Source organism: Ylistrum balloti, unplaced genomic scaffold (genome assembly GCF_031769215.1).
Source record: "Ylistrum balloti isolate Yb309-2 unplaced genomic scaffold, AGI_CSIRO_Ybal_v1 Utg370962, whole genome shotgun sequence".
Classification (NCBI taxonomy): Eukaryota; Metazoa; Mollusca; class Bivalvia; order Pectinida; family Pectinidae; genus Ylistrum; species Ylistrum balloti.
In genome coordinates, this window is record NW_026782541.1 from 181,542 (window position 1) to 193,570 (window position 12,029).

The 12,029-nt window shown below is 34.5% G+C and overlaps 1 protein-coding gene across 1 annotated transcript in view; it reads left to right on the forward strand.

The window, feature by feature from the left end:
- The window catches only part of LOC132559734 (uncharacterized), a 108,762-nt gene that overhangs the window by 45,495 nt on the left and 51,238 nt on the right, over positions 1 to 12,029 (forward strand). The window contains exons 11-16 of the mRNA XM_060224361.1: positions 1,427 to 1,533; positions 2,418 to 2,600; positions 3,019 to 3,116; positions 5,187 to 5,264; positions 8,374 to 8,463; positions 11,572 to 11,643. Coding sequence (XP_060080344.1) covers positions 1,427 to 1,533; positions 2,418 to 2,600; positions 3,019 to 3,116; positions 5,187 to 5,264; positions 8,374 to 8,463; positions 11,572 to 11,643 — 628 coding nt within the window. The remainder of the gene's footprint in view (positions 1 to 1,426; positions 1,534 to 2,417; positions 2,601 to 3,018; positions 3,117 to 5,186; positions 5,265 to 8,373; positions 8,464 to 11,571; positions 11,644 to 12,029) is intronic.

The following is a 12,029-nucleotide window of genomic DNA, read 5'->3' on the forward strand; positions in this document are numbered from 1 at the left end:
AACTAGTAGGGAAGCATTTCACTCACCTAGTGTGACCATGACAATGTGTAAACACCTCTGTCAACTATTTCCAAAAATAAGAGTAGAGTACTTACCTGCCAATTGTTTTCTGTAGATCTAGGACAAGTGAGGGTGGAAAGTTGTGTACACAAGCAAATTGAACTTACCTGTCTAGGTCAGGTGTGACTGACTTACAGCAGGTTAATGGTTCTAACTTTCTTTAGTGGCCCATGCAAATATATATGGGTTACTTTTCCTTAATGTGTTGAATGATTAAAACCAGGGTGTTTGATGTTTACCTGTGAATACTAAATATTGAGACAAGTGATTTGACAATATCAACTCCAACGGGAAAAAGGGGAGCTTTTACAATATATAATAACAAACTTTATATGATTCATATTTGAAATCTTCCCATCTAGTAGTTGTAATACTAAACACTTAAAATGAAAACAACAATTGTTATATTTTTTGACTCTCAGCGCCCATAAAAATCAAAGTTGCCAGAATATTGTTATTTAGTGAATCATATGTAGATGAGAGTTGTTTTATGGGAAAGTGTTCAGTGAAAATAATGAAGTGCAATAAAATAACATTGTTTTCATTGTTAAAGGCATTTTCTGTGAAAGTATCTGACATTGAGTTTATGTGGAAAATTTATGATATAATGTAATATTTTAGAATGAGGTATTGATCAGACACACTTAGGTGATGGGGTACATAGTAATCAGTCTTTCTGTTTTTCTGTCCTACAAGATATCTCATGAACCACAGAACAGATTTAGTATATATTCCCAACATAGCATCACCCAACCAAGGTATCTACATGTTAAGATTTCAGTCGTCATTGGTCAAGGTTAAAGGTCAAAGTTCACCCTTGGCTGTTTTTGAAATAAAAAGCATGCTGCACAAGATATCTCATAAGCCACTCGACATGAAGATTTAATTTGTAATTACAACATTTCCAACCAAAGTTCACACTTAATTAGATTTTGATGGTCATTGGTCAACGTTAAAGATCAAACGTTATTGTTGACCACATTTCAAAGTTTGTGTACAAGTTATCTCATGAACTCCTTCATAGATTAATCCCTCAATAGATTAAGATGAGATGAAAAAGGTGAGAGGTATATATAATGGAGCCCTTGCTCACTTTTGATTTTATTTCTTCTGAAATCATAAAAAGAAATGTTTCAGAGAGTTAAAGATTGTTTCTGACTTCTGTTAATTTTTTTCTTCTCATTAGAATCTTTGTGACATTTAAGGTTGAAGTTACTATTCTGTATTGAATAATTCTAACAATGATTTACTTTTAAAAGAAATGTTGAAGTTATTGCTAGTTTATCTGTAGAAAATCAGTTAGTGTTAACATAAGGAGGTTATGTATCATAATCTTATTTAAAGTGTACCTTTGTGATAACTTCAGTGAAAGAGCTGACCCTAACTACTGGTCCGGATACAAAGGTCGGCTACGAGAGGGCTCAAACATCAACAAATCATTGGTCACTCTTGGCAATGTCATCAAGGCTCTGGGTAAGTAAAAACCAACCCTGATGTCTTTCCATACATCTCATAATCAGTGTAATACAAGCTCTTTGTTGTACAGCTCTGATGTCTTTCCATACATCTCATAATCAGTGTAATACAAGCTCTTTGTTATTGATGTCTTTCCATACATCTCATAATCAGTGGAATACAAGCTCTTTGTTATACAGCCCTGATGTCTTTCCATACATCTCATAATCAGTGTAATACAAGTTCTTTGTTATACAGCTCTGATGTCTTTCCATACATCTCATAATCAATGTAATACAAGCTCTTTGTTATACAGCCCTGATGTCTTTCCATACATCTCATAATCAGTGGAATACAAGCTCTTTGTTATACAGCCCTGATGTCTTTCCATACATCTCATAATCAATGTAATACAAGCTCTTTGTTATACAGCCCTGATGTCTTTCCATACATCTCATAATCAGTGGAATACAAGCTCTTTGTTATACAGCCCTGATGTCTTTCCATACATCTCATAATCAATGTAATACAAGCTCTTTGTTATACAGCCCTGATGTCTTTCCATACATCTCATAATCAGTGGAATACAAGCTCTTTGTTATACAGCCCTGATGTCTTTCCATACATCTCATAATCAGTGGAATACAAGCTCTTTGTTGTACAGCTCTGATGTCTTTCCATACATCTCATAATCAGTGGAATACAAGCTCTTTGTTGTACAGCTCTGATGTCTTTCCATACATCTCATAATCAATGTAATACAAGTTCTTTGTTATACAGCCCTGATGTCTTTCCATACATCTCATAATCAATGTAATACAAGCTCTTTGTTATACAGCTCAGAATGCTTTTGGTAATTATACAATTTCATCAATGCTTTATGTAAAAACATTATATTGTAGCGGAGCGATCTATCCTGTCCTGTAGTTCGGACAACCTGGGTGCCTCAGTGGCCAGTATCCAAAGTGGGGGTGAAGGAGCAACACCCAAAAAACGTCTTCCTTACATTCCATATCGTGATTCTGTCCTGACATGGCTCCTGAAGGACAGTCTTGGGGGTAACTCCAAAACCATGATGATCTCAAGTAAGCCACAGCATTGATATAAACCATCGTGATCTCCAAATAAAGATATAGTGTTTCCAGAGTAAGAAGTATCTCCTGTAAAGATAAACGCTGTTAGTTCTATTAGTGTTAATCCTCAGATGACCCAGACAGCCTCTGTAAAAACAAGTGTACTAAATGTACTTAATTTGGTGCAGTCTAATTTTTGTACATTACCACTTCTTGGCGAATTAGTGCAGTGATAAAATACAACATACATAATAATTGTTACATAATCAACATAAATAAACTGCAATTAGTGCAATCATGTTAATAGAATCACAGCTTAAATATATATGAACGCAGTATTCCTTTCCTGTGATTGAAGATAAGGTGGACATCTGCTCATGGTTGTTATTGAAAATATTGGATTTTTTAGTGGAGTTTTTTTGTTTTTCAGCCATCACTCCAGCCAGCATGTACTACAATGAAACCCTGAGTACTCTCCGATACGCACAACGGGCCAAGAGCATTATCAACAAACCGAAAGTTAACGAGGTAAAGGATGCCTGTTACGATTAGTTTATAATTTGTTGGTCTAAACAAACAGAACTGAAGTAACAAGAAGGAAGTTACATAATAGCTAGATCTGTAGAGAAGATATACCAGTGAGAGGATTGATAGGTTAGATCCACAGTCCTGGCACAATTAACACAGAAGTTGTTAATCTAAAGGATAAACATTTACTGAAATAAGATTTGGAGATTTAAAATGCCATCAGAAGTAAGTTTCATGTCATTTAGAATTAAATATATTGTCATTTTATGTTTGGTTATTGATAATACTTCTGGGGCTTATATAACATGAGTCATGTACTGGTGCCAATGCCAGCCAAAGACTGAATTAAAACTCCCTCCTGTAATCCCAGTAAGAATGTTCGGCTACATGTTGACATAACATGGTCGCTGGACTAATATAACCTAGATTTCTGGTAATGTCTGTTTTATATATATCTTTGGCATTAACTTTTTATCATTCAGATACTGTTATATTAGCTATTGGTGTTTTTTCTCAAGTGCCACTTAGTTAAATGATCATCCCAGCATGAGTGTAATGTATTGAAAATGTTTGGCTCCTTGGGGGAATGCCGGTCCTATAGATACACAGCGGGTTGATTGTCATCTCAATTTATTCAACATGGATCTGTCAAAATACACATTACATAAGGGTTATATACAGTGATTCATTCAGGACCAGGGACACTTGTACACTCCTCTAGATAATGTTTTCATTAGCAGAAAATCTTTATTTGTACAAAGCAATTTTAATTTTTTAAGTGAAATCTTTTAATTACATATACCAGTTGAAGTTCTAGAAAGCATACCCCCAAGAACATAGGATAAAGCATTCAAAACAAGATAAATTCTTCCAGACAAAAATAAACCCTTTCAAACAGAAATACACCATTCCAAGCCAAATATAAAACAGGAATATAACCTTCCTGACAAAACTATAAACCTTCTCAACAGGAATACAACCTTCCTGACAAAACTATAAACCTTCTTAACAGGAATACAACCTTCCTGACAAAACTATAAACCTTCTTAACAGGAATACAACCCTTCTTAACAGGAATACAACCCTCCTGACAAAACTATAAACCTTCTTAACAGGAATACAACCTTCCTGACAAAAATATAAACCTTCTTAACAGGAATACAACCCTCCTGACAAAAATATAAACCTTCTTAACAGGAATACAACCCTCCTGACAAAAATATAAACCTTCTTAACAGGAATACAACCTTCCTGACAAAAATATAAACCTTCTTAACAGGAATACAACCTTCCTGACAAAACTATAAACCTTCTTAACAGGAATTTAACCTTCCTGACAAAACTATAAACCTTCTTAACAGGAATATAACCTTCCTGACAAAACTATAAACCTTCTTAACAGGAATTTAACCTTCCTGACAAAACTATAAACCTTCTTAACAGGAATACAACCCTCCTGACAAACATGAATTATTCAGTACTTCCTTTAATATAACACAGGGGAAACAAACAATGAAGATTAGACCAAAAGTGAATATAAAAGATTTATATTCGAGACCTGTTTTATTACATATAACTTTATTTTTTATACACGCTGAGTTACTCTGTCCATAAACCGCTGTAAATGATAGATCCAGAAACCGCTGTAAATGATAGATCCATAAACCGCTGTAAATGATAGATCCATAAACCGCTGTAAATGATAGATCCATAAACCGCTGTAAATGATAGATCCATAAACCGCTGTAAATGATAGATCCATAAACCGCTGTAAATGATAGATCCATAAACCGCTGTAAATGATAGATCCATAAACCGCTGTAAATGATAGATCCATAAACCGCTGTAAATGATAGATCCATAAACCGCTGTAAATGATAGATCCATAAACCGCTGTAAATGATAGATCCATAAACCGCTGTAAATGATAGATCCATGAACCGCTGTAAATGATAGATCCATGAACCGCTGTAAATGATAGATCCATGAACCGCTGTAAATGATAGATCCATAAGAGACAGCTACTTCTTTGTTATGTTACCTTTCTTCATTAAACGTCTATTTTGTTAGGACCCCAATGTGTCTCTGATACGAGACTTGCGACGAGAAATTGAACGACTCCGGGAGATGCTGGTGTCCACTCGCATGGTATGTATCTGTGAAAAAGTGGATGTGTGCTGTAATGATAACAAAATGACAATGTAAATAAAACTAAAGGTATGCTTATTGCTTCCAAACAGAAACTTGGAAAGTCAATGACAGTCTCAATCATAAATTAAGGTAGGAAACTGTGTCTGGTAATACTGTCTGGTCTGGAAGTACTGAAGCTTCTCTAGACAAACTGTCAAAAGCTCAAAAATGTGCTGCCAGACTGATTTTAGAGAAATCACTTAATGCTCCTTCAGCAGACATGTTTAAAGTTTGAAATGGATGCCAATTTAAAAATATTTCAAGTTAAAAAAGTAAATTATTCCATTTAAATGTGTCAGTGGTATGGTACCACAATAACTTTTCAGTGATTTTGTTTTGGCTGGAAATGTTCATTAGCGGCCTACAAGGCATGTATCTACTAAAAATGTATTGATTCTAAAACACAGGACAACTTATTATTTTTTGTATCTGGCTGTCAGAAATGGAACAAATCTCCAAATGAAACCAAAACTGAAACATCTTATGTTAAAACAAAACAAGTGTGCTCTTATTTGAACTTGTAATGAATTATTTACAGATTTTCTTTCCAATACCAGTAATGTTTTACTCTGTAATATATTATCATGTAACTGCGTCAATTTTTAAATGGACATTAATGTTCATTCATTAGAACTCATAATAAGTTTAAACTGTAACTACCTTATTTTTCACTAATATGCCCTCTTTACTACTTCCGGTTCAATCCAAGGGCCGCAATGCAATATGGGTAACATTCAAATGTTCATTTCAAACAAAATGCCTAATAAAATTCAGTCGCCTACATTTCTTTTTATTTTTTGCAAGTATGCATGAAAATATTTAGGTATAGAATGTGATATTACCACAGCTTAAGGTATATAAAGAACACACACATTTATAGTATCGTCCTTCTAATGTTACATATATAATGGCAGCCCCCATGCCCAGCAATGTTACTGGTGCGCGTGCGTGAACATAAACACATTTGAATAGGTAAGACGTTCTACAGGATCGGGTAGGATTACGTTGTGCAACCAAAATACATGTGCAAGAATTCTGTATTATGTGTATTATTCATTCTTATTTTCATTACTAACTTAAGATTTATGTATATTAGACAAATTGGCCTTTCATGAAAACCCTATTTGCACCAACTTTTGTGCATTCTGTGATATTCTTAATTATGTAGCTGTGATAAAGGTATAAAAATGACTATGTTGTGAACAATCAGGTATTTTAATAAAGCCATGTTTTACTAACAAGAGGACCCTGTGGAAGATGAGCCTTGGCCAAACAGGTTCTTAAATCCTCATGATAGTCTATTATTATACCAAACAAGTAGGAACACATTAGGAGAAATACACAGATAACTGAATTGCCTTTCTTTTATGAAGAGTTTTAAGATTTCAATACATTGAGCTTTGTACATTTTGTTTCAGCTTTATGAAATGTTGTGAATGGCATCATACTTAATAAAATGTTGTGAATGGTATCATTCTTTATAAAATGTTGTGAATGGCATCATACTTAATAAAATGTTGTGAATGATATCATTCTTTATAAAATGTTGTGAATGGTATCATTCTTTATAAAATGTTGTGAATGGCATCATTCTTTATAAAATGTTATGAATGGCATCATACTTAATAAAATGTTATGAATGGTATCTGAATGCATGTAGAGATTTAGGCTAGTTGATCATACTAGTTTTTGTAGGTCTAGTCCACAGCCTCGTCTTGTCTGATAATACCCCTAGCATTGTCCTGACTGATAACTTGTCCACAGCCTCATCCTGACTGATAACTTGTTCCCAGCACTGTCCTGACTGATAATACCCCTAGCATCGTCCTGACTGATAACTTTTCCCCAGCATCGTCCTGACTGATAATACCCCTAGCATCGTCCTGACTGATAACTTGTCCCCAGCATCGTCCTGACTGATAACTAGTCTCCAGCATCGTCCTGACTGATTAGTTGTCCCCAGCATCGTCCTGACTGATAACCTGTCTCTAGCATTGTCCTGACTGATAACTAGTCTCCAGCACCATTCCAACTGATCACTGGTCTCCATCATTGTCCCTGCTGATAATGTCCCTAGCATGTCAGATTATTTTCTTCTCACATCATTAGCTCACCTGGCCCAAAGCGCGTCACCCGTCGTCTGTCCAGCCGTCCGCCTGTCCATCCGTCGTCTGTCGGTCCGGCCTACGTCCATCAACTTTTCATATAAACGACTTCTTCCAAAATATCGGAAGGCATAGAGTTATCATATTTGGCTGAAAGGTTCCTTTTATTAAGCCCAACAAAGTTTGCAAAAAGAAATGACATTGACCCATATTCAAGGTCAAACAGGTCAAATGTGTTCAAACCTTTAAACGACTTCTTTCAAATACTGGAAGGCCTAGAATCATTATATTTGGGTGAAAAGTTCCTTTGATAAAGCCTAAGAAAGTTTGCAAAAAGAAATGACCTTGACCCATATTCAAGGTCACAACATTCAAATGTGTTAAACCTTTGAACAACTTCTGATTAAGCTAAAGGCTAAGGATCCTAATATTTGTCCAAAAGGTTCCCTTAATAGTGCCCACATAGTGTGTGAAAAAGTAGCTTGACCCATAATGATATTTAAGGTCATTGGGGTTAGATTTGGTAAAATAGTTAATCAACTTCTTCTGATTAACCAAAAACCCATCGTATTTGGCCACTAAAGGCTTATGTAAAAATGACTAATTTTGGACTACTAAGGGACAGAACCCATATGGAGTAATTTGTCATATTGCTTTAAGCATCTACTGTGGAACATATACACAAATATTGTACAGTTGGTCATAAAGATCCAGGTGAGCGATACAGGCCCTCTGGGCCTCTTGTTCTATAATAATTGTTATGTTTTGAGTTAACTCCATATCAATTTCAAAGATTACTGTTTTAGGACTTAGATTATCATTATATAGTATTGGAGATTGAATAGGGCTATAACTGGACACATACTGCCTGCTAACAATGTTTGTGAACCTGTAAACCATCACTTATACACTGACTAATTGTATGTGCTGTACATGTTTTCCTTTCAATTCATTGATTTCAGGCCAATTCTAGATCCTCACTCAATGAAATAGTTTTCCTCTTGCCTTCGAACATCCAGAAAATGCATGAGATAGACACGGATAGTGAGCAGGTATTATGATCTGTATACTCCACTAACATTGTCACTACTCTTGGAAGCAGTCATGTTTATATTTCTCTGGTATTTTACAGAATCTCTTTGCTAAAATTACTATTGGTTTCAAAATTTCTCGTCTTTTATTAAAGGTTTCAGATTTTTCCTTCTGTTGCCAAGGTATTCAGAATTTCTAATCCCACCATCAGCTTCAAATTTTCTTAGTTTTAATCTTAACCATAGATTTCAAATTTTCTTACATGTTACAGTCAGTTTCAGAGTTGCTGATATGTTGCAGTCAGTTTCAGAGTTTCTGAAATGTTACAGTCAGTTTCAGAGTATCTGATATGTTACAGTCAGTTTCAGAGTTTCTGATATGTTACAGTCAGTTTCAGAGTATCTGAAATGTTACAGTCAGTTTCAGAGTTTCTGAAATGTTACAGTCAGTTTCAGAGTATCTGATATGTTACAGTCAGTTTCAGAGTTTCTGATATGTTACAGTCAGTTTCAGAATTTCTGATATGTTACATGCAATTAATTAGTTTCTGATATATTATAGTCAGTTTCTGAGTTCATATGTTACAGTCAATTTCAGTATGTCTGATATGTTACAGTCAGTTTCAGAGTTTCTGATATGTTACAGTCAATTTCAGTGTGTCTGGTATGTTACAGTCAGTTTCAAAATTTGTTGTTTATTACTCTTGATTTTAAACTTTTTATTTTTTACTATTGGTTTCTCCACAAGTTTAAAAATTTCTGTAGCTTTGATAATTTTCTCAACTATTTGATATCATATTGATTGATATATAATAAACTCACAGAGATCTACATTTATTTTTATGATTTGGGCTCTGGTTGTGAACTCTCCTTTGAAGAATGAAAACAATGAAATGTACAAGGATGGAATGACTTTCCCTGCATGCTTGAAATCAGAAAGAGCCTTGTCTGTCATTAAACCAATATTGGCTGTAATAGGGCTTGTTTTAGTATTGAACACATCCTGACGTTGTTAACATCATGTAGAAAAAATGATTTCAGTTTCTTTTTTATCTAACAAGAATGAATGCTAACTACTTCGATGAGAGATAGATGATAGAGTGTGTTACCTGGGAGAGTGCATTATTTATTCTCTGAGACACTCCCACCTCCTTCTGTCCCTGAATAAACAGCATTCTAATCTCGGTAGTAAGATTTATTGGTACAAAATATTTACTTTCATTTTCTTGTCATTTATCATTTCCTGGCTGTTTGTCCAAAAGATGTGATTTTGTTATGATGTTACATAGTGGCATGTTTTTCTGTTGTCTTTTTGACATTAAATGTTTTGTTTTTTGTATTCCTTTCCTCCAGGAGTAGCCCTAACATAAGTGTTTTGTCTGTAGTGACATACATGTCAGTTTTTAATTCATTAGTTCTAACATTTAGTAGTAACTCATTTTTCCTGGGGAGAAAGTGCATAGTACATTCTTCAAATGTCTAAGTACACCTTAATAGATAGTAACACAGTTCTCTTGGTAGTAGGTTTGCCTAATATGTGCAAAAAGAAAACTTATCAGGATTTCAGCTTGTTAAAACATTTTAGATGGGTGCGGACATAATGTACATGATGGGCTGTCTTGTAATACTTAGTAAGGGGAGACATGGCACGATTACATGTTAAGTGGTGAGGAAATCCCCAGGCAATTAAGTTGATGTTTGAGAAACTTACTTCTATACTTCCTTATCCTTTCACCTTCAGCACAGTCACCTTTGTGTAAAATGCTACTCCCGTTTTCTGTAAAGGAAGTGGTTAAATTCTATACTGTCCAGATATGAAACCATTTATTGGGATGTTGAATAAATATTTAATGAAATGGTATATATCAGTTATATTGTCAGTCTTTCCAGGGCGATGACAAGTTTTATTAGTTGCAGAACACATTTCCTCATCAGTTACCTTTTAGCTGATGATTGTTGATGTTTACTCACCTGTGTAATACAAATCTATAAACAATTTACACCTGTTGTGTTCAAGAGTCTAGGTATGAAATTACAAACCAATTGATCAGAACAGGTAAAAAATGTTATATTTGCATGCAATGAGTGAGTAAATTACCTTTACCGATATACAGTGATCAAATGAAGGCTGGACTGAAGTATGTCACATTATAAACATGCTGCTAGGAACACATTTCCTAAATAAACCTTTGTTCCTGACAGAGATTAAAATGTCATTTACTTGGTTTTATCTATGTAAGATGAAATGCAACACAAATATTTCAAACTTTTTTGGAAACTTGATAACTTTGTCAGATAATTACCAGGCAAAACAGTAAACAACTGAATGTGGAATTCTTTATTATTAATGAAAAATCAATGTTCCTGAACAATATTTTGTTTCAAAAATTGCTACTCTTTCTTTATGCTGGAATGAATTTCAACCAAATTTGGTCTGAAACATCATTGAGGATGGGGAATCATTCCTTAAATTCAGAAAGTTGGTTTGACCCTTAGGGATGCAGGGCCAAAAATGGGAAAGTTTGTCAATATTTTGCTTCAAAATGTTTCTCTTTCTTAATGCTTAAATGGATTCAACAATATTTAGTCTGAAACATTATTGAAAGAAGAAAATTATTTCTGATTGATTGACCCCTAGGGACCTGGGGCCATAAGGCCAAGGGTCTTGATATTGTACCATTAGCTTGATTTTTCAACAAGCAATATGTCCAGACTAATGGCATCTTTAGTGCATGTATAAAGAATAGGATTTCAAGTTTGCAGAAAATGTTTTGATCAACCAACAATGTCTTCTATGTACGCTATAGAGTAGTTGAGCATTTTGCGTCTTTCATATATAGGTCTTTATAGTCAGATGTCTGTTAAGGCCCATGGGCCTCTTGTTCAGGAACATGAGAATATGGAACATAAAATTATGATGTTTCTCCTATTTTGCAGTTGGTCATTTGGAATCCTATAAATATTATATATTTTTGTGTTTGTGTGCTTTATAGTCAAGTAAATTTGACAAGGTAGGCATGCATGCTTAGAAACATTTGCTTGTCTGTTGCTTTATGTCAGATGTCACTGTTCACAATAGACCAGCAGCCATTTCTGTATTCATCACCTCCTATGTACGTTCATTTTCAGGGAGATTCATTCCTTCAACTTCCAGATTCCAATTCTGTTCTGGCAGAAAAACTCCAAGAAAATGAAAACATGGTCAGTTTAAAAGCCTCTTTTAACTCTGTTTCACCTTTAAATCCTCTTTATAAGCTATATATAAAGGAAAATGTTACAAGTAAACATAAGTTTTATTAAGACTGAGCTTTATTAGATCAGTAAGAGGCAGTACCTCAATTTCTCAGAATTAAGTCTTTAATGTCATATCCCAGCTATATCTGTGACAGCTTTATCTCAGAGTGATCAGTTCACAAGGACCTGATTTAATCCATCAACATTGTTTAGATGTGAAGATAGAGAGACAACTGTCTCACAGGAAACTCACGCCATCAGATATAAGGGGGATAACTCTAGCTATGATATAATGATAGCTCCATTATATGCTAGTTAGATAGAAAAATAACAAAGCACATATATATGTATTT